At 29.5% G+C, this 24,545-nt stretch overlaps 1 protein-coding gene across 1 annotated transcript; it reads left to right on the top strand.

Annotated features, from left to right (window-relative positions):
- Window positions 1-1,360: 1,360 nt before the first annotated feature.
- LOC136982515 (nose resistant to fluoxetine protein 6-like) lies at window positions 1,361-23,112 on the top strand. The gene is made up of 13 exons (XM_067279010.1): window positions 1,361-1,532; window positions 3,965-4,052; window positions 7,241-7,335; window positions 8,984-9,157; window positions 13,089-13,182; window positions 13,874-13,960; window positions 14,046-14,208; window positions 14,285-14,364; window positions 16,607-16,726; window positions 17,720-17,843; window positions 19,293-19,479; window positions 22,419-22,561; window positions 22,863-23,112. Exons 1-13 carry the CDS (start codon window positions 1,361-1,363, stop codon window positions 23,043-23,045), a joined length of 1,710 nt encoding a protein of 569 aa, XP_067135111.1. The 3' UTR covers window positions 23,046-23,112.
- Window positions 23,113-24,545: the final 1,433 nt, after the last annotated feature.

The raw sequence follows: 24,545 nt of genomic DNA, 5'->3' as shown, positions 1-24,545 counted from the left end.
ATGATTAGGTATTTTTTCATTCATAGCAGTAGTTTTCTATCGAAGCTTCGAGTGCTTTCTACATTGTTCAAAGTTGAGAGAACGAATCCAAAATCTACAGTGTAAGCACATTGACGAGTGTTTAAAATATTTTGATCAATTTCAGAATAGATTTGAAAATTTCAAACGTATGGAATCGAGCTGAAAAAATGCGAAACCAAAGTAATTAAAGTAAAATAGTGTAAAGTAAAATCTAATTTGATATTACACAAAAGTATTAAATTTAATAAGTTTGGTGTTCTGTGCAAGTATGTCTAAAAAGAGCTTCCAAGCATTCTACAGCATATCAACGCAAATAGATTTTCTGAAAATTAAATTAGGAAAAGATTCTTCTTACACGCAAAACATAAGTAGAAATATTTTGTTAACCAACTCTTAGTTTTCATGTTATCAATGTAGTTAATATTTCCAAACTCTCACCAGACTAGCAGTATCATCCTACAGCAGCTTGAAATGTATAAAAACAAACTGGCCTACATAGTATTTTTGTTTCCTTGATAATTATACACGTACAAAAGGATGATACTGGAAATGTACAGAAAACGCACATTTGTATATTACATATTTGAACCAACTTTTTATTACTACAATTCGAAAATGTGGATATTTCCAAAAAGATTTCCTTGGAAAATGTTCCAATTTTATTACCAATTTACTCCTGAATCAGATTTCTCTTTAGCTGCTTGCTATTTAACTTTAATGAATTTTATTTAATTCTATTAACTATAATAATAATGTGAAATTTTAGATATTTTCAGGAAAAAACACTTTTAGAATTTATGAGATAGAAAGAATAATAAACCACATAAAGAGTTATATTATAAAATTTCATTTGGTAAATGGTTTTGGTTTTTCATTTAATATACTTTCAGTATATCTAAAAAAGTAATTACTAACAGAAGAGAAATTCTTTATTGATTTCATGTACTAAGCGGTAAGAAAATGTGGACATTAATGTAGCTTTTATAATATATTTTTGTTTTGAAAATTCTTTAATTAATACAAAATATTAACATAAATTTTAATAATAAAAATCTTTACACGATTTTTTCAGTAATTGATTCTTTAGGGAAACCATTGGGGATATTTACTGGTAAGTTCTGGTACCACGGAAATTACGATCAATGCCTGAATATCGAAGTTAAAGACAATAAAATCAGCAAAAGGAATAAAACTATAAACTCGATTTATGGGAAATTTTGTGCGCTAACTGTCGGATTTAATTCGTATAAATTTATTGATGTGCCAGAAGACAATAAAACTAAAAAAATTTTTACATTGATAGGAGAAACTGTTGTAAGTATTAATAGTCCAAATATTAATGGAGTTTAGAATTATTCAGGCCAACTTGTATAATTTTTTTGAATTTCAGAAACCGTATCCGGTGAGTAAAGTGCTTGAAATAGCTGACTTTACAGAATATGTATATCGTATGGATATTTGCATACCAAGTACATGTAATAGAAAAGATGTAGAAAATATTCTTCAATGGGGTAAGTTAATAATAATATCGTATATACTGTATTACAATATACAGCGCTTTTCATTAGTGAACGCGCTGTAATATAAAATCTATACAGAGCTCATTGGTAGTAAATGTTGCATGAACTGAAAAATTGCACATTCAGTTTATCTTTGTTGTGTTTATTTTATATCTCTCCTACTTTAAAATAAACTGCGAGTGTTTTTAGTTTTTACGCACTGTTCTGTCAATAATATTCAAGTGAAAAGTAGTTACTAAATTTATTCCGTTAATACTTTTCTTCTAATAATAGTCGCAAGTATATTCTGAAAAATATAAATTACTTGTTGTAAAAGCATTGTTACAGATACATAGTTGTTTATTTATAGTAAATTTACATACGTTGTTTTAAATAATGTCGTAAATAATTTAAATATTTTGATTATATTGATAATTTTTTTTTTTTTTTTGTAGACGTACTCAATAACCCTACCACGTTTTTATTTTATCGTGTGTAGGAGTGTTAATAGCAATTTCTAACAATTAAAAGTAATAATTGTTACTTGTCTTAAAATAATTGTCTTAATAATAAATAATAATAATTAAAAGTAATAATGGCTCACAGTAAAAGCCATTATTTGTGTTGCAATTTTGTAGTGTGAAACCATATCGCATTTTACGGACTATAAGACGCACCTGAATTTTGGAGACAATTTTTCGAAGAAAAAAGTGTGTCTTATAGTAACGTAAAATACGGTAATTGAAGTTCGACGTGAAGTCTGACGTCAGTCAAAAACAGTCGCGTTGTCATAACTCACATGTTCTTAATAACTGTGTGAAGATGAAGCCATATAATTTGCAGCTATTGCAGGCATTTCACCCAAGCAACTATAATAAAAGATTAGAATTTTGAACTTGTCATACTGTTCTTTGAGGAATTTCAAGTTTAATTCTTGCCCGTGTTTTGGATTTCATAAGGTTTCATACGAAAGAACCTCGGATACGCTTAACATTTTCATCTGATGTTCGTTGATCCTGGTGCTTTTCCATTTTTATATGTAACTGTCTTCTACAAAAATTTTTGCCACCCGTTTACTTACATATTATGAGGTCGCAATTTGTTGAACCGACTACAGAATTCACTTTGCACCTCAATAAAGTATTCACACTATGCAAACTGCAGCACACCAAACGGCTCCTCTTGTTTCTATATTTGTTATTGTTTTTTAGACTAGGACGGATTTTTACTGTTTTATTTTCATTCTGAATGCCTGCAAGTTTAAGAAATATCTGATATTTTAGATAATGTATTAAAAACATTGATCATAAATAATTATAGTATAAAATATTTAAAAAGTTAATTGATTTTTAAGTATAAACTAATGAACGAATGAATTTCTTCGGTATTTTTGTGACCGAAAAGTTGATATCTCTTCGATGCTGCATCAGGATGACACCACTGTGTCCCGTTCAACACAGAAGCCGTGACGGCAAACAGTTTTTGTTTGAAATTAGGTTACAGGATTGGCCATCCTGACACAACATCGAAGAGGTGCCAACCCTCTAGTCAGTGGTTTCTGAAGTGATATATTCTTTTCTTGGAGATGACGGTATTCCTCTATCGGAGATGTTCGACCTGTATTGTTTAAGGAGAAGGAAGTGACTTTCGTTATTGAGGGACTAACAACGATTTCTTGTGTTGTGGAGAAATTGGCGACGAACTTTACATTTGGAAAAACTGGCGACACCTAACTCAGCTAGCCGGTAGTTGTTACATTAAAATGACCAAAAAAAAAAAAAAAATGGGACGACGTGTTAGAAGGTCGGAAGAACTTAAAGAAAGATTTACTTGCAGGTGTAAAAGTTGAGATATTCGAGAAAAATCACAAAAATTGGTGAAAAGTGTCTTGCTGGAAAGACCATAGAAACATTCTATAATACGAACAAATTATATATTTTATTAATTCAATTTTAATACTGAAAATATTAAAGCTGAACGGTTCTTTCAGTAATCACAACTATTTAAATTAATTATCTGTTAATATTCATTCATACAGATTATATTTAGGCCTATATTATTTCAAAACGTTATATTATTGGATGACCGAAGCAATAAAGGTATCACTCTGTCTCATTTGAGAACCAGCGATCTATTTAATCAAGATTCTATCGAGACGTCTTACATATATTTCATACTGCATATACAGGACTTCGTTAGTCACCACTTATTTATTTTTATAAATATATTATTTTTAACATATTGTATGACATGTAGTACGTTAATCGAGGCTATGCTTAGTGATATGTTAATTAAGCAAAGTTTATATGTTCGCAATGTTCTGTATGAATTATTGCTTTAAAGTATATTATATGTAATATTTAAACACATTAAGAAATATGTCTTACGAAAATTATTAGCAGTTATTTAACAGTTCTTATAATTTCTATGATTAACGATTACAGCTGTGAAAGGTCCTTACAGAGCAGAAGTTAAGTTCTGCAAAGTGAAAGACGAGAAGGTTCTCTTTTCTTCAACTCAAATAATTTGCATGTAAGTGCTTGTAATGTTACATTTAATAATAAGTTAGAAAACATAACATTTATGATACAGTTAACATATATTATAAATGTTATGAAAATAAATGTGGAAAGTAGACTAAAAGTGCACAAGTCACATATTACACTAATTGAGACAATATAAATTCAGATTTTAATAATGTTGTAAATTATTGCAAATCATACGAGCAGTTATTTAGTGTGACTTGGTCACAATGCCAAGCTGCAATGTTTAACCATATTTTTAATTTATTTCATTTAAATTATATGTTCTCCATTTCAAATTAGTAGTAATGGCTGCCCCTATACATCATACTGTTTCTTTAAGACTAGAGTCACGCCAATCATCTATCTAACTCCTTTTAGGAGAAAAGTTTAATTAAAATAATGTGACTTACACTTTGTGTCGGTCATTCTTGTATAGTAACCCAGAGCCGGGTGTCCCGACTCTTTCCAAATGTTGTTTCCATTTCGTTGTAACTAACTTTCTTCACGAGATTGTGTACGGACAGACGAACAAACAGGCTGAAGACAGTGGAAATTTATAGGCCAACATTTTTTTGAAATTGCAGCCCAATAGTATTTTCGCAAGCAATAATTATATTAAAGTACAATCATAGAAGAATCCAACAAATCACCACTTTTTACGTCGATTGATCATTATAATGTTTTTTTTTATTATTGAATATTTTAAACATAAAAAATGTAAATCTGTATACTGCATAACAATATTTTAAAATGTTTACAAGTCCTGATGTTTTATTTTTAAGAAATCAATTTACATTAATACAAATAAACCTGTAGATATAACAAGTAAAAACTATTGCATCATCGCATACCAAAGTTGTTTAAAGTAATACTTTCAAACATATCTGTAAGTGCCAAATTATCTAGAAAACCATACAAATAACTGTTTTTGTTTTGACTAAAGCAGTAATTGTTTTAGTCTAAACAAAAACAGATAATTGTATGGTTACTAGCAAAAATCTCAAACTTTTTATGATATATTTTTCTTTTAATCAAGATAATTTTTATTTTTTAGTTCCTTTATCGTCATTTTTTTTCGCCTAAAAACGTAAGATTATATCACCTGTTTCCAAATGTATGACTCTGAAATTGTGATTTCTGAGTTCACGTCTATTCAGCAGAAAGGTTCGTTACAGGCAACATAAACATATTTTCCATAATTTATACATATTGCTATGGTATCGGCTGACGTTTCCACTTGATATTTTTAAATTCCATCTTGAAAACTTCAACTATTCTTAAGTGACGTTTACGCTTTACTAATATACCGTATTTATTCGCGTATAAGGTGATCTCGCATATAGGACGAGGTGGGACTTTCAAGATCGAAATAAAGAAATTTAGCTATATTAATAAAATTCTAATTTTATTTCGTATGATCACAAATAAAATATCAACTGCACGTAAATGCACACATTGTCCCCGCAGAAATTACTAGCATTTTAAACTTTAACGAAAAATCTTGTAAAATCTATTACATAATTTCTTCATGTAAAAATGGACAATCGGAACCTTTTTTGCCAATTTTCAACAGTCAAATCCACTCGCTGTCGATTACACTTATGAATTTCTTTAAATTCTAATTTCCGAATGAACTGTTTTCACGTGGGGATAGATTAAAACTTCTATCGGCTCTCGTGTGATTTTGGAATTTCAACTTGGAATTCCATTCAAAAGCTTTGCTTTTCCTATTACGTAGAAGTGGCTGATTCAATAAAGATTCTTGTATCTTGTTGAGAGTCGCTTTGTTATCGTAACGTCTGCTCTGGATTTCTGCTGTCTTGCGGTAGTCTATCAGAATGGCCCCATAAGGCTCGAGTAGGTTTGATATTCAAGACTGCCAAAAATGCAAACCTGCATAAATCTGCAGTCCGACCTTCCATTGCAAAAAAAAAAAAAAAAAAAATAACTGAATACATGGCGGTTGTAAATATGGAGTGTTTTCCTTGGCCTCGAACGAGATGGTGCTACTAGCTGCGTATATCGCTGTAAATATACGTTCTGCAGCATGGTGTATATAGAAAATAAAATGTTTATGGAATAGTTCGGATTTCTTCAGGAGCAAGCTTATTCCTACATACACATCTACAACGAGGAATTTCTTGTGTTCCCTTCTCTATTGCTTTTATAATCAAAGCATCTAACAATAATTAGTTTTAAATACAGTTTATTATAGCTAAAAACATTATTGTTTCATAATACTGCTCAAATTAGACTAAAAAACGTTCATTAATAAATATGTCACATATTTACGGGAGAAAGATAATAATATTGGGAGACTATCAAAGCTCCAGGCTGTGTATATTAAGCATTATACAAAAGGGAAAGTGAACCAATAATTTACATTTACAGATGTAGCAAAAGTTACTTCATGAATATTTCCATATACTTTCTTAAAGTCGCAATTGCATTCATACCCTTTTCCAACCATTATTTTAAACCACTTTCACGGATTCTACCGAGGCATTCATTTATTTCATAGGAACTGATGTAAAGATCACAGGATCTGAAGCTGTCAGGCAATTCGTACAATGACTTGTGCACTTTTCGCACTAGGATATGCCAAAGGTTTTTAGAAATGTAATTAATTATAGAACTTTATATAAATATATATAACTATAATTTATATGAAACAGATTTCTAAAATATAGTGCAATTTTGAAAGACAATTCGAAATAATTCCACTTATAAATTGAAACAATGGTAAAAAATGTGAATTGTACCAGTAGATTAATAATTTACATTTTTAAATAATTTAATAAATAACTTAAATTGAATGGTGTAATTAGTGGAAAGGACTTATTTTTATATCCTAACGAATGAATTAAACTACTGAAAAGTGTTTCGAATTTTGCGTTTGTCCGTCACTAACAGGTTAGCGCGTAAAATTTTCTGAGGTTTCTTCATGTTTCAAACAAAAAATAGAGGCTTTTCCCTGAAGAATTTTCTTCTGCAAAGGGCTCTCCTTAGCAGATTTTCCTTCGCTAGACTACAATGTTCTATTTTAACAATTATATAATTTTAAATTAATTTTGCTTATCGCAGAGTATCAAAACTCAAATCAAAATTTAAAAAAATAATTATTCATACAATTAACGACAAATAATTCTAAAATTGTAATTTTTATTAGTAATGAAATTTATCTTATATTTTCAGAATTACAATCAGCATCTTTATCTTGTGTGTTTTTTCTGGAACGATTCTCGACACTCTGTTTACACTAAATTTAGTAAACGTTCCTTGTGGTAAAGGTATGTTTATATTTAATGGTATTGAGATGAAAAATGCGATCGTATATGCTAATTTTATCTGATTACTAAAAATTTCAGTGATAGTAAGTCTATAAATTAAGCTTATGATTATATAGTATCGGAAAATTCTTTAAAAGCAGCATCTAATGTAAAGAAAGGATTGAGTTTCAACACAATTTTGATATTTTGTACAAAATTATGATTATCTACATTAACACCTAGTTCGCATACAACATAAAATTTTTTTATGAAACCGTTTAATAATGTAAATATTCTCTGAGTATTATTTTCTACACTGGAATACTATGAAATTCTTTTTAAAAATTTTGAACATTAAGGATTTCAGCTGCTGGAAATCATTAATGCAGTAACGTCTGCCTAATCAAAATAGTAATCGAAGGAGTGTATGGAAAGGTCCTTTGCAAATGATAACACTGTTTATCTGTTAAAAATATAGAAAAGTATTAATTTAGAAATGAAGAAATAATAAATATCAGTAACATGAGATAAATATATTTATTTTAGTAAAATATCAGATTTAATAATTGTTAAACTTTATTAATAATATGTTTAATTGTCAGTTATGCTACTCATCTGCCAACCTCCTTAGCTGGTAAAACTAATAATTATTACATAGTGAAATATTGCGAAGTTTAGCAATAAAAATACAACTGAAAGCATTCTGCTGGTAGCAGAGATAATCTGCTCTTTAAGATCATTATAATCGTTAGAAATAATACCAGCAGGATGGTTTATATCTTTAATAAAAATACGTAAGACTGATTAAAAATGTCTTCACTTTTCGCCATGTCCAATCACCAGGAACAGCTATCTCCTACTGTAGGGACGACATTTCTTTAAAGGCTACGCCTCTGCAAAAAAAAATTCAAAACAGTCTAAAAGTTCACAGGGGACAATCCCAGACGATATAATATAATATTTCTTTGTAAGAAAAGGGCTGATCGAAGCATAACTTTGCGATCTGGTCGCTATTAATCGTAAATTTAAATATGGCGGTTTCATAAAGGCAAGGAGACAGCATGTTCGTTTCGTCGACTATTTTTATTTAAATTTTCCATATGATATATTAACATAATAACATGTTATTGCTGTAAACATTTTTAGTATAACAAACTATAAAGGTGAATAAAAATTTGGTAATTGCATAATTTAGTCTATAATATTTAAGGTCAGTAATAAAGATAGAAATGTTATCATAGTACAATATATTCTGTACAGTACGAAGTACATAATTTTATTAAAATATGATTCAAATATTTTATTGTTGTTGTGTTAGTGATACTATGTAGTTAATAAATTTGCGAGTCTTGTAACATTCGTAAATATTTTTTCCATATAAATAATATATGATTACCTAACTAATGAGGGCCATTTAACACCAGACGCCGAAATGCGTTTTAGGAGGCATATAAGGCAATAATGATTTAAATTGTGTGATAAATCTTTACAAAAATTATATACTACGTATTTATAGAAAGCATATTGTATGACATATATAATGTGATTAAAGGCTAGTTGTTAAATGATTATCGTAAACTTGTATTATTATATTATTATTTTAATTACTGTAATTAATTAAATTCTACTTATTACTACCTTCTGACAATAAATCGCCTTTTCTATTTAGGCCACATTCTACACAATTTCGTTTCATTTTCGTTAATTACTTCGACCCAAAATCTCTTTAGTACGGATTCCGATAGCGAGACAAGATTCTTATGTGGAATGAAGTTCTTACTTCTGTGTTTGGAGGTCTATAGTCATATACCCCTGTTTATCGTAATTTCATATACAACAACAGGTAAATTGAAATACTTTAAAAATTTATGGATAAAATAAATGTCTAAGTTCCTAACAATTATTAAATTGTTAATTGTATCTAATAAAGCGTTATTTTATTTAAAATCAATAAATACATATTAAAATAAATTTTCTTTATTTTTTTGCCAGAACTGAATTTATTGTTAATATTATTTTAATTATTTGATCTATTTTGCTATCTAGAATGTATATATTTTTTCTTGTATTGCACTGTCTTTAGTAATATACATTTCGTTCCCTGCATACTCATTGTGTTACAAGTTGAAAAAATTGAAAACGAATAAATTTTTATTGTGGTCTGTCTGATGCCTGTTCTACCTAAATCTTGATCCGTTTGTTATGTAGATGAAGTACTAAGAGGACCTGAGAACCTTAAAGCCAAGAAGCCTGAATTAACTGTATAAGAAGTACCGTTGCAAATAGGAAATCACGTTATTTAAATTATAATATTTTCTCCTAAACGGTGTTAGATAAATGACCGGCACGGTAGTATTGTTAAAGGAAAGGAATGATGTACAGGCATGAAAGCTTTTTACTGAAAACTTCACAATAGAAAAATCTGGAGTTACAGTTCAATTAGAAATGGAAATTGTAGACTATAAAACGTAACCATCTGAGAAATCGAATAGATCGATTTAAATTGAAAAATAAGTGGAGAAATAACAGACAAATTAATACAGTTTCATTTAAAAAAAACTGATATAGATGAATAATGTATGGAGATAATAGATGATCTGGTTCTGTAATTTAGAGCTGTAGGTAAAAAAATTGAACATGCCAAAGCAGCAGATGTAGCAAGTAAAGGGCTGAATAAATCTTACTCTAAATCAGAAAAAGTGTATTATATAAGTAAAAGAAAAAAAAGTTTCTAACAAAAATGAAATATGAAAAATATGAAATGACAAATATTATTAAGTATTGTGGAACTAAGAGAAAAAAAAATAGTTTTAATGGTTATGCAGAAAAGTTTCGTAAAGATAGATAACAAGTAAAACAATATAAGTTTGATAAATATGGAAAGAAATTTTGGTTAATGTAACCCTTGGTGCCAAGATGGCGGCTTGTCTCTGATTCCACCAAGGAAACAGTGGGACGCACGTTCTAACCTAACCTAACCTATTTTAATAATTTGGTTGCTAATAAGGTAACCGTTATTAATTATGGTAATTTATTAAAATAGGTTAGGTTAGGTTAGAACGTGCGTCCCACTGTTTCCTTGCTGGAATCAGAGACGAGCCGCCATCTTGACACCAAGGGTTACTTATATTAACCGAAATGTTTGAATGAATGTACAAATGAGGAAACAAAACTATTATGAAAATAAAGGATTTAAAGAAACAATAGGGATAATTGAAAATAATAAAAATAACAGTAAAGGCTAGAGACAAACAACATATAAAAGACACAACAACGATATCCATCTTTTCTTATGATATCTCATAAGAAAAGATGGATAGTTGAAATTCCATAGGATGTAGATGAACTAAATGATTCTAATAATCATTTGCTGAAAAATTGAAATCTGAAGAAAATGGAAACAATGATAATAGACAATTGACTCAACAGCTAGTAGTCATTTGATTGAAAGAAAATAATTACTGACAAATTTTGAAGGAAAAATGCAAATAACGGAGAACTAGCGAATAAATCCATAAGATATTTTAAAGAAAAAGAAATAAACGAATAAAAATCACAGAAAAAGAAAACAGAGCAAATATTAAGAAAAGTGAGAAACATAGTAGAGGAACATTTACATCCGTATGAAGAAATGAGAACTGACGTTTTAGTTCCAAACATGAAACTGGGGAAATTAGATAAACCTTAAATATGTATTTGTGAGAGCGTGCTTACAAGCGAACTAAAGCAATTACTTGATTTAATGGAAATCTATTTGTAAAAATTTGAAAGCTTCCCTAACCTATCATAACCTCAATTCGCTTTCTAGATTTGCGTGGGTAAACAGTTTAGGAGTGATATAGGTCTCTCCAAGTACTACTATTTTGATTTTGCTTTTTAATTAAATATTTTGTTTTGAAATGGTTTTAGTAGTCTGCTGGAAAAAAAAAATGTTGAAAGAAACTTGATTTGTCAGAGAACAAGTTTCGATTGTTTCAACAACATAACGTGCGAGGCGAAATGACAGAAACTGTTATCAAAAAGAACACAACCAGATATTGACGAACATATTGTGGAGTTTGTAGGAAAGAGAAGAAAAATTTTTACTTGTGACCTAGTGACACCATGACGAGTAATGTCGAACCCATCACTAAAGAACACCGGTAGTTTGTGGTGGAGTCACTCCTCACCAACTAGCTAGCTATGTAGAGTTTTTCGGGTTTTTTTTCACGTTAGTTGAACTTTAACTGGGTCCTGTTTCCCATAGTTTTCCTATGGGAAACAGGACGGGAAGGCGTCACCCATCCGTCACCTTTCCGTATACGAATAGAGTAAAAAAAAAAAAAAAAAAAATGAAATTTGACAAGCTCTAAACATTCCAGGGGAATCTTTAAAGGGGAATCTTTGGATATTGGTGGTGTGTTTCATGAAGCGCAGTGCCTTGTCGCAAGCATCCTCCACCAACTGCTGGCAGATTTCTATAGCAAGCTGCTAAATATTAGGCAATATATGATCGCACTTAGACAAATTGCAGGCTTCATGTTAGACCATATTCATAATACTGATGAAGTCAGAATTTTGCTAAATACGCCCCGCAATTTCGCGGTTTTTAAAAAAGTTTCAATTAAATCATCCAGCTACGAGAAACAAGACAAACAAAACATGACAGTCATGTAGCTATGAACAGTCGGTAATTTCTTGCATTCACGAATTTCAAAAAGAACACTGTGAATGAGTATCGTTTCCTTTTTGACGTGTTCGTACCCACACAGGTTATGGAATGGTAAACGTAACAATTAAATTTTGACTAACTGTTCGCTGACGTAGTACCTGAGCACTTCTAAACCCAATATGGACTCTTCATTAGACTTATAGTAAAGACACATGACAGTTCAAGTAAAAAAACAAACTCAGTATGAAAGCCGAACTTCATTTTTGGCAGAGTAACTTTTGTTTTTCAGCCCACGGATGACAGCATTAACAGGCCATTGAAGAATACTGTTCAGGAACAATACGTTCAATGGCATTGTGACAAAACCGTTTTGAAAGCCATTTATTCTCGCATTGAAAACCTTGATCTATCGTAATTTTGTTTGTAAGAAATAAATGTGCTGTGATTACTCGTACTCGGAATTTATTTCGTTTCAAGTTGTTCGGACTCTAAGACGTTCTACTTTAGAATCAATTTTCAAATAAAAAATAATGAAAAGTGAATTAATTTGTTTCCACACGCAAAACAATAGTCAATTCGATAAACATAAACACGAAACACATATTTAAAATAAACATTACACAGTCGAAATGCTTTAAACACTAAAGTAAAAATAAAAGCAATATATAAAATACATAGTTACAGTATAATAAAATGAAATGTACAATTATTATAGTTTAGTGAAGAGTGGCGATGTCTATTTCTTATGGTCACTGTGCAGTTTTCTTGACTTTCTCACAAATATACTCCCAGAAATGATATCACCACTCAATTGTTCCTTATTTATTTACACTAAGACGAGTTCCATCTCCTCAATAACATTCGATTTTCAGGAGTTCAGCGTTAATTTAACTATTTTAACTATTTTGTAGAAATTACCTTAATTTACTTATTAATTTATATTACAGCAAATACATTTCGTAAAATATTCTAACTGTTGAATCGTGAGGTTCTATTTTTTCTGTATTAAATAACTTCTTAAAATGGCGTAAACAAAATCGACTGAATTTACTATTTTAACTAAAAGGAACTACTGTTATATCCATAAATTAACAAAATTACTTATTCTCTGTATATATTTCAGAACAATTTAACAACTTTCCAAATATGTCAAGTAATGTTTTCTTAGAAGTGATTTCTCAAGCTTTGTCTATGATTGAAATATACTTTTTTCTGAGGTGAGTGCATGATTTTTTACTTCATATGTTACTTTATGCAATATAAATATTTCGTGATAATTATTGAACTTAATGTTTGAAAAAGTTTTCAAGTGCAACTATAAAATATGAAAGAATTTTACATATTCAACTATATTTGGAGAAATAATCGCAATTGTTTTATTACTTTCTTCAGATATAAAATTTCAATATGTAATCGGTTCAAACACCGCATTTTCTAAGAATTATCGCATCCACAGACAATAATTTTTAACCTATCAACAATGTTTTTCTCTTCAGTTGGTCTGGAGAGGGAAAGTTGTTAATAGGTTAGAAATTTGAAGTCTGTGGATGATAATTCTTAGAAAATAACAGTGTTTAACCGGTTACGTATTGAAATCAATATTTTAAATCACGTGAACCGGCTTTTAACTTTATGTTATAAATTCAAATATATTTCCTTAAAATGAAACTTTAATTTACTTGCTAATTTTACATCTTAATTTGAATTATAAAAAATGGCAGCAATAAGAATGACAAGAAATACAATCTTTTATAATTTGTATTTGGATAGTTTGTACATATATGTATTTATATAAAATTAAAAGTTTAATTTAAAAATTTGTGATTCGTTTTTAATTTGTTTCAAAAAAACACATTTAATTTTAACTATTTTTATTAAAATTTTAAAATATTAATAAATTCTATGCAGTGGTTTTTTAACATTCTACCTGCGACGAGTGGATAAGAAAAGACCGGCGTTGTACTACTTAATGTTTTTAATCCAGCGATATATCAGGTTAATGGTTATTTTATCTCTTTGTTTTCATTCACTGAATTAACCGTTTATGTATTGTTAAAATGTGATGGATTTTATATTTAAGATTGACTATTCCTTTGCTCTGCTTATTCGTTTTCTTCATGCTTCTGCCTCTTTCCGGTGAAGGACCACACTGGGATCTCGTATATAAAGAAGCAGAAAACGTTGAGAAATACTGGTGGAGATATATCCTTCAAATTCAGAATTTTTACAACATTAACCTAACTGTAAACTGCTGAGTATTCTTGTTTTTAAAATGACATTTGATTAAACTATACTAAAAAAGTCATTTACTTTTTGCAGTTTTCTTCACACACATGGTTTCTGAATGTCTTGATGCAATTAACTGTAATTACAGTTCCTTTGTTATACATTCGTGACAGGTAAGGATAAGTATAACTATTACTTTTTGAGGCTCGAATATCTTATAATTCTTATATGAACTAACTATTTTCTTATTTTAAGTAAGTACTATAAAAGAAAAATTTATGTTCTTGGTAGCATGTGGTAAATTTAATTACACGCAAATAAGTAGGTATTCTTATTCATTTTTTTACATAATATTCTTTTTTGTTATTGATTTTATAAACATTTGTGAATAACAAAATAATCATAAACTGTATTCCTTAATTTATTTTTGTTATTGTTATTGAAAGACTCAACATTGTTAAACTTACAAATGATTACATTACAATATCAAATGCACAGAAGTAATCACAAAAGTGTCCTCTTTTAAATTTTAACGTCATTTTTACTCTTCGTTAGTTCCCGATGAGTGAAAAAGACGTTAAAATTTAAAAGAAGACAATTTAGTGATTACTTCTGTGCATTTAATATTGTAATGTATAAATTTTGTCCTGCATGTTTTAATTATATTTTTTAATTACAAATGATTGTTACTGTTTGAAACGAATTGTAAAGTTTTTTAAAGTTTCTCGAAATTTCATTTTATATTGTTGAAAATCTTCAGATGTAATGCTTTTTTTCAAATAATTCCTTTTACATATGCCTATAAATATCAAATTTTAATATAGTAATAATAATCTAGTTTCCTATTTTATAAATTCAGTTATATTACGTATATTATCCGCAATGGAAACAACAACTAATGCCCTCATCGGCATTGACGATTGTAATGAAAACATTTCTTAACATATCATATATAGACTTTGGTAACTGTTATTGCGAATCATTAATATCTATGTTTGTTATTAATTTTATTGTTGGGTAAAATTATGAACTTCTTATTTAATTTTTCTTTCTATACTTACTTATACACTTTCTAATAATAAGAAACTTATTTTTATAATCGGTTTTTTTAAAACGTAATTGTTTTTAAATTCCTACTATTACTTCACACTCTCCCTATATATATTTACACATCTTGTTCAAATTTTCAATCGTTAATAAAATACTTTTTATTCATCCACTGAAGTTCAAATACATTTTTTAAAACTTGTAGTGGATGACACTTGATGTTAATACAGTTTTTTCAAATATTAATTCATTAATTAAATTTAATTAATTAATTTTAGTTTTATATGGGAGAAAAAATTTTTCTTATATAAGATATTTAGCATATGTATATACATATTTATATTAATTGTAATTATTTAATAAAAAGTAACTAGAATAAAATTTTTCTTTCTTGACCTGAATAGGAATTGACTTTAAAAAAATGTTTTTTATATTACTTGTTAATCCAATTGTCTTATGACTGTATTTATTTTAATTTCAATTATTTTTTCATCATTCGACTGCTAATCTCGTTAACAAAGAAGCACTTAATTAACATGAGAAAATTGTTTTTATTTCGATTAATGAAAGACTTTATCTGTAAATTTTTTCTTTTAGTTATACATGCGAGAAATTGAAATCTATTTTTAATATTTCAATTTCTTTCAAGAAATTTTTTAAATTTATGATATATTTTCTTCGGGTTTCTCTCCTAACTTGTTTTTTAACTTGTACACTGTTGTGGAGTATATACTACAAGATTATAAAACCTATTTTTGACCTAACAATACGAAGAAATTAAAGTTATCAACACAGTGCTGAGCCTCAATTTATAATTATATTTTTAATTCATTTAATTCAGAATGTATGCTCTCCACCTTAAATTAGTAGTGGCTTGCCCCTGCACATCATAAAGTTTGGTGTACTGTCCAGGGGCAAGTCAGTTATCTATCTAACACCTTTTCGTGATAAATGTGTGAATTGAGATAACATAACGTTCGGTATGAACCGAATGTTAGTATACAGTTAATCTGGGCCTCTACTTGCTGAGATTTCTACTTCTTGTCTGGATGTTCATGTATCTAACTGCGTTCTCGAGATTCATGAAAAACAGACAGACAGCGAGTGGACAAACAACAGTGAGAATTCACAGATCTACAATCTCCTCAATAGAACATGGTGTACTATAACGTTTATTTTGAAATATATTTTTAGTTGCATTATAATAGTTTTTGTTTTGAATCTCATAGTTTTTGGTATAAATTTAAGTTTTGCAGTTTCTTAATTTTAACGTATTAAAATATATTGTAAATATGCAAATTTAGTATTTAAATGTATGTTTTTAAATGTGGTTTTCAGTACATCTAAGAGAATTTGTTTTTGTTGCAGATGGCCAAGAATTGGAACTGTATTATTATGCATTTTGACAATGGCAGGAATCATATCACACACTTCTCAATTACTAATTACGAAATGTATCTTTATCCTTGGTTTATCAATAAATTTAGAGTATGTTTCATTTGTATATTCATGTTTCTGTTAAATAGTAGCAAAGAATGCCTTGGAAATCAGACAGTTGAGTTATTCTCGTTATAAATTAGCGTATGTTTTGGAAGGGTGGAAAAAACTATAAAAACTTGGTGCAAATCAATCATAGGGTTAGACAATTTGTAGAAGATAAAATCAGCAAGAAGAAGAGAAGGTCCGAGTTTTAATGAAGCATATAGTATTTGCAGAATTGTAAAGAATAGCTTTGAAAACTTTCTTCAGATCGCTCAGTAGGTTTGGAAGTTTGATACTAGGGAAATGAAGTCAGAGAAAAATTTAAGGGTTCCGACTGATATGGTAGTCTAAATTTCCGGAGCAAACTATAAAGAAACTATGCAAAATTTGGTCCAGATCGATCAATGAGTTTGGAATTTTCTAGGGAAAATGAAATTTTCAGAAATCAGTCAGGACACCGATGTATTTCGTGACAATTGTAACTTTCGTATGCATTAATATCATTGATAAGTTACATTTGAAAACTAACCCGAAAAACTCAACTTACCTAGGAAGACATCACATAATACATTCTTATTTTTAAATAATGATATAGGCCTAGTAGAGTTAACACTAAAACAACAAACACTTAAAAATATTATAAGCCTACGTACAAAAATTCAGTTTCATGTAAGAGAAGTAAATTTTCTCCTTATAAACGTATATGATAACTTGACTACTATTAACGACCAAGGCAAAGCTTGACCAAAGAACGGCCAAGTTCTTTTCATAACACAAAGATATAATATTTAAAAAAGAAATATTTATTAAAAACGTTAGCCTAAATTTTTTTGTCATAAATGTGAAAATTTCTTAAATATTTAAAATTTACATTTTTTCAATAATAATTGGAATGATGTTGATTTCTTTTCTTAATGTACTAAATTTACTTATTTATTTATATGTTCATACACGTTTGTTCGTGTTTTTATAATATTTTTGTTCTCAAATTTGTTACAGAAATTTTGGGAAGTTGCTGGAGAATATCTACAGCAAACCTTACTTTTCACACCTAAGTTCTTACTGCTTGGGCTTATTAATTGGACACGTTTTAGCAGAAAAGAAACAGCTGAAATTCAGAAAGGTATGTTTTAAATATGGCTTGATATATTTCCTAGCATTCGTTTTAATTCTAAATGTCTCAAACAAAAATTGTATAAAACAAGTGTTTAACAGATTTGGAAGTTTGATACTAGGGAAATGAAGTCAGAGAAAAATTTAAGGGTTCCGACTGATATGGTAGTCTAAATTTCCGGAGCAAACTATAAAGAAACTATGCAAAATTAAGCGCAAAAATTCAATTAATATCGCATATAATAACGTAAGGTATTACCGTATGATAGATCTCAATAATAAAATCGCAATGCAAATGCGCATAGCCACATACACCCTGCAGGACAGGGTAGAGGTGAGAGACAATTCCACATGATTAAAAGAACAAACAAAGATATAAGAGCCAGCTGCTGGATTTTATACCCCGAAACTGGGTACCACGAGACTCGATTCTTACGAAAACTTAACCATTTCCATATCTCTGTCACGTCTACCGGTCCTGAAATTTTCATGCGGTACACGCATTGTCTTCGTGATGTTGCGATTTCACTTTTGAGGTGTGTAAATGTAATCATGTAATGACTAAATTTACTACTGGATAAATTTAAAAACAGAAAAATTACTAAATCCTTCACAAGGTGCTCGGCAATAATGAGTACAGAATTATACGATATTATTACAAGTAACAGTATAAGTATTGTTAATGCTCGAATATTACCGAAAGTATTTCAAAACATAGATACTGTATCTAACTGCACGCTGTGATGTAAATCTTATTTTACCCATAATGGCATTTAGCATGTCCTTGTCTTTCAAAGACATTATATGCTTTGTAATTTTTGAATTCGGCGATTTTTAATTAAATATTTATACACTGAATCTATGTGAATATGTAATTGTTTCTAATTACTCTCTTTTGCTTGACGGTTAAAACAAGAACTTTTATCAAATCGAAGGCATATCACACGAAAGTATTAATGTATACCACATATATTTAAGATAAATATCAGTTATGAAATTTCGTTTTAAATACATTTTACTGTATCAATAGTTTGATATTGGATGTTAACATTCGAATCAAATTATTTAAAATTTATACTCTTGTTTAATTCTTGCTGACTGCATTGAAGATTAGTAAAGTCGTAGTGAATCAAATACTCTCATTCAAACCTTCTATTTATATCATATGTAATTTGTACACTGAGGTGTACTTGAGTTTCGAACCTCCTTCGATAAGACGATATAATGGCGTTATAGGCGTTGAATAGCTATTACAACGTTTATCATATTCTATTATATCAGAAAAATTGTTAAATTTTATAATCATTGATAACGTTTAAGAAACAACGAGAATTAAAACCAAATATTATTTAATTTATATTTTACGTTGTAATAAGATAATTTCACTTCTCCGATTGAATTATAAACAGAAAAAATTTTCTATTTGATATTGAAATATATGTTTACAATATTTTTGCAGACGATTGTTGTTTCGTTTTGGATTGCAACAATTTGTTTGATGGGATTGGCTTTCTTCGGTTTGCACAATTATAGAGTCGATCCTTCTCCAAACGAGTCAATAATTCTGGCACATCAGATTCTATCTCCATTTGCATGGACAGCCATAATAGCTTGGATATGTGTTGCGTGCATTTCGGAATACGGAGGTATGTTTATATCTTTAAGGAATATAAACAATAAATTATTAGAGATTTTGGTTTTTATTACAATATAAAATTTAAAAGAGGATCGGTATATAAGAATCACAACGATAAAATAAAGTAAGAGAAATTGATAACACTATTTCACACTAAGAAGACAACGTGGTATCACGGATCAATTAACTTGCGTGCTAAGGCTTTCATCCACAAGATATTTTTAAAAAATGTTTTTAAAGTTAACTCTGGTTCTTATGACCAGAAAACCTTGTACTTGTTTTACAGTGTAAAAGCAAGTTACATATTTTAAAGGGAATACGTTAAGTTAAATGTTTGTAATAGGCAGCATACTACAAGTATATTTACTAGCTTATATATAAGAAGAATTCGTTAATTAATTGTGATATTTGGAGTAACATTTGTACCCATAAAAAAATTTGTGTTAGAAAGATTTTTATACCATACACGTGAGAATGTTTTTACAGAAATCTATTACTTTGTCTACTCAGAAACGCAAAAATAGTACATTAGTATACGTTTCTTCCATTTTGTTTCGAATTATGAAGTGACTGCAAGATTCGTTCTTTTATTTATTTATTGCATTCCTGAATTTCAATTTACTTCATTTGGCAGTATAATAATTCACTTTAAATATAGAAGAGATGAATAACTAAAACAATTATGAAAAAGTAGTCCATATTAGAGGAGAATTACTCAAAATATAAATTTGTAAAAAAAAAATTTTGGTGAAATTTTCTGGATCTTTCGTTAATCTAATCTGAAAGTACGATTTCTGCTTTGTAAATTGCATTGTTATTCTTTCCATATATTCTTTGGGAATATAAATAGCCGGAGAAATATTATATAATCAATGGATTTGCTATTGATGGACAGAGGTGTGCAAATATATTAGTGCGTTATAGTACATAAATTTCAGTGAACATAGACACAAAAACAGCACAAATCATTTTCCTAACGTACTTACGTACAATTTACGGAAATATTTTAATTGTAAAAATATATAATTTAGATATTTAATTCGTAAGAATGTGGACCAAACATTTACCAATGTTTACGTCTAATATTCTTCAATAAATACATGAAAGGACATTAGCAGATTTTACACTCAGCAAAACTTTGGTGTTGCTTACTGTGCAGGAAATAATTGATAAAAAACGAGCAATTGTGCCGTCGTCACAATGCCAGGCTGCAATTCTTTATCATCGTTTAATTCATATTATTTAAAACACATCTTTTCCGCTCTAAATCAGTAGTGACTTGCCCCTGTATATCAGACTTTTCTTTTAGCAATAAAGTCGCGTCAGTCATTTAACTCAATCTAGCAAAAAATTTTGAATCGAAATAACGTGACTTCTGGTGCAAAGCGGAATTTCGTGCATAGCAAATCGGGGACGCCCCCTAATTTCTTCATATCTGGTTTCAGCTTTCATCTATCTAACTTTGTTTTTGAAATTAAAGAAAGGCAGAGAAACAGTCTAGAATTTATAGGTAGATAATTTTTCAAATTGCAGTTCAAAAATTTTGCAACTGAATGTAAAATTATTAATATACTAAAATATGCGTGCAAATAGGAAAAAAAATTATTGTATTACAAAACTTAATGCACAGAAGTATCACAAAAGTGATACTTCTGTGCATTAAGTTTGTAATAGTGTCTTCTTTATTTCAAACGTCCTTTTACACAGTAAAGTTTAAAAATATACACTAGCGAGGTTGAGGCCGAAGTTTTAAACGCGAAAATATGTACGTCGGACGTTCAGCGCCGCTTTCCTGTAAGCCTAAAAGTTTCACAATGGCGTTTGAAATGTCGAGCATGATTTCTCTGACTTTCCAAACGCCATTGTCAAGCTTCAGGCTTACAGGAAAGCGGCGCTGAACGTCCGACGTACATATTTTCGCGTTTAAAACTTCGGCCTCATTCTCGCTACTGTTTCACAATTGGCGACCGTTACGGCACGCGAATGACACTGTGCAAAGTCCAAATATTTCGTATTTCCCGTTCTTGACTGTCGAGAGTACACCTTACGACGAATCGACGAGTTGGTGGCCAGCAGTTAGCTTCTTTCTGCTGTTGAGGTACAGACACGTGACGGATCCAGACTTGATTTGAACTTCGATGCACACTTGAAGTTCCTGAACGAACTTAAACTTCCCGCATCCACATCGGCCTAATATAGTCGTCGACAATGAGCCGGCTGACCAATCAGTGAGTACGCTGGTCGTAGCTCTATCGGAGGTCCACCACATGGCGTGATGTTTGCCAACCGTCTATAACTTGAGACGCATACGCCAGAAATTCAAAATTTAACTGATCGTTTCCTTAACGATCTTTTCTTAACGGTGTCCGTTATAAGTTTAAATTGATGTATCATGTTCTTACATGATAACATCATGACACACACTTCATACTTTTATTATATAATTTTTTTTTTGTTCAAATTGCTCTTTAAAAATGATATTTGGAATTTGTCTCAAGGAAATACAATTAAATTGTTCTCTGATCACTAGTGCTTTGTACTTGGATTCATGATGAAAAATTCTTCGTGAAATCAATAAACAACTGATCCTTTTATCAAAATTTTTATAAAGCAATTTATTCGATTTTATTTGAAAAGTAACATGGTACCGAGATGTGAAAATTGTACAAGTAAACTGATCAATATTTTCTTATTATATAGACTTACAGTATACATATATATAATGCGGCGGTTATTAATTTATCAAGGAAAATACTTAGCTAGTGCGTTAGTAGCAACTTCTCCAAGTATAAAGCGAGTTAATCCATTCTGTACAGTTTTTCATATATAAAGTCCACAAGAAATATATAAAAATATTTAAAATTAATTTTAATACTATAAGAGTACAGATATTTATATATCAAATGTCTATAATGTAGATTCTACAAATATATATTAATAATGTTTCAGGTATTTTAAGTAAATTCCTGTCTTCTGACTTTTTCCTCATAATGGATCGACTAACATTGTGGATTTATATTCTGCATCCTCTTTCTATTCTTTATATTTATGGACAAAGAAGAAACCATCAAGTATTTAGAGAAATATATTTGGTATCAATACATTTTTAATTTCTCTAAAAATCTTTAAAATATGATATTTGATATTTGAATTAAACGCTTTTTTGTAATTTATATTCAATATTCTTTATAATATACAAAGTCCTAAAATTAAGGTAAAATTAACACCAGGAAAATCCTGTTTTAATTAATGATTTACTTAATTAATGTATTTTATTACTCTTTAGCATGCAATTTTTTTACATATTTAGTGTTAATATATATTAGATATTAATTGAAACAATTGAAAAATAAATTTGTAGATGTTTAATGTATATTTACGTATTTTTTTCAGTGGATGTTATACATAATGGCGATGTTTATTTCCATTATTGTATCTGTATTCTGCTACACCTTTCTGCAAATTCCAATATCAAATATTGTGGTGAAAATATTTTCACCAGAAAGTTCCAAGAAAAATGCTCATTTAGGTAATAAAAATTCAACAGAGGAAGCATTAGAAAAAAAAGTTTCCTAATTTCCAATACAAATAACGTTTAGAAATCGGCATGGCTGTGTTAAACTGTTTTGAAGTCTAAATCGAACCTTGTATCTGACACTTCTTTTTTAACGTTAATTATATAAAATAAATAAGTAAAATATACTTGTTGCTTTTTGAAATAATTTGAATTTCATAAATGTTTAGAAATAAGAGTAAAAAATAAAATAAAAAAATAAATATAAGCTATGCTTGCATTATTTATTTATAAGAAAATTTTTACGTGTTATTATTGGAGCGTGCTGTTGAAAAAATTCTGTAGGTTTATAATTACACAAAATGGGGCATGGCATCTAGAAAATTCACTTAATTGTATGTATGTTTTTTTGTGTAGATTATGACTAATGTTCTGTTGCAAATTAAATTATTTTGTGCAGTAATTGTACAAAGATAACATTTAGTTAATTTCACCTTGAAAAATATGTACTGTACAGCTGCATCAACTGTAATTGGCAACGTTAAAAATAGGGATCGATGAATACTACACACGAATAATTGAATACATTGGTTTACGAACAATTCGGTTTACGAACAATATTTTGAACTTATTATTGCCACGTTTTCCGAACAAGGTAATCGGCTAGATCCGGCTAAATATGGTTAACTCCCTGTTAATTCCCACGTTAATGAAAGTAGAGGGCTCGACCAATTAACGACAGAAGTACCAATTCGGAAGTTAGTGGCAGCGAGAACGCCACGCATCATTAGACGTCACGACACGAATAATCGATGACGCTGCAATTTAAAGATAAATTGCATTTTAAGAAATTTGTTAATATAATATTATATTGCATTTTTAGACATTCTTATGCAAAAAGTACAACTGAAATGAATAAAAAAGGCTTTGATTTGGGTGTCAAAACAGGATTAATCTATTTTATATTTTTTCTTATGAAAAAATTTGTCTCGTTGTTACAAGGATCAAAAAAATAAAGTTTTACTGTTCTAGAAAGTATTATTGATCTATACATTCGAACATTACATTAATAAAAAAATATATATGAACACCTACGAATTTCTATTATTGCTTCATAGGTACAATCATAGTAGTGGATTCAGGAATAACCAATGGGAATCTATCTCAAGAATTAAAAGTAATTCAATAATTAATAAGTGTGAGCCCGGGCCTGACGAAAAATTTTAGTTCAGAAATTTATCGGGAAAAAAATCATAGAAGATATGATTCAATCTTTTCCCACGAATTTGCTAATTTGCTTCCTTTCAAAGGTGACACAACATCCTAATGTGTCACCCGGAACCAACGATTGAATTTTAATTATTGTGCCATTCAGAATAATTCCCAATGAAGTCATGAAAAAAATCCACGATAGATCCCCCTGAAATAAAACGGAAGGCGTTCGTCGTCACGACAGTTTGCCGTCATTCAGTTTTATTGAACTGTGTGCGCGACCCGCCGCTCGCCATCGCCGCCGCCCTCGCCGATCTTAGCCGTAGCCGTCGCCACTCAAGAGAATCCGT

This window comes from Centruroides vittatus, unplaced genomic scaffold, assembly GCF_030686945.1.
Source record: "Centruroides vittatus isolate TY-2023 unplaced genomic scaffold, ASM3068694v2 contig_847, whole genome shotgun sequence".
Lineage (NCBI taxonomy): Eukaryota > Metazoa > Arthropoda > Arachnida > Scorpiones > Buthidae > Centruroides > Centruroides vittatus.
Note: the sequence above shows the minus strand (reverse complement) of the source record. Positions and strands in the feature narration are given on the sequence as shown.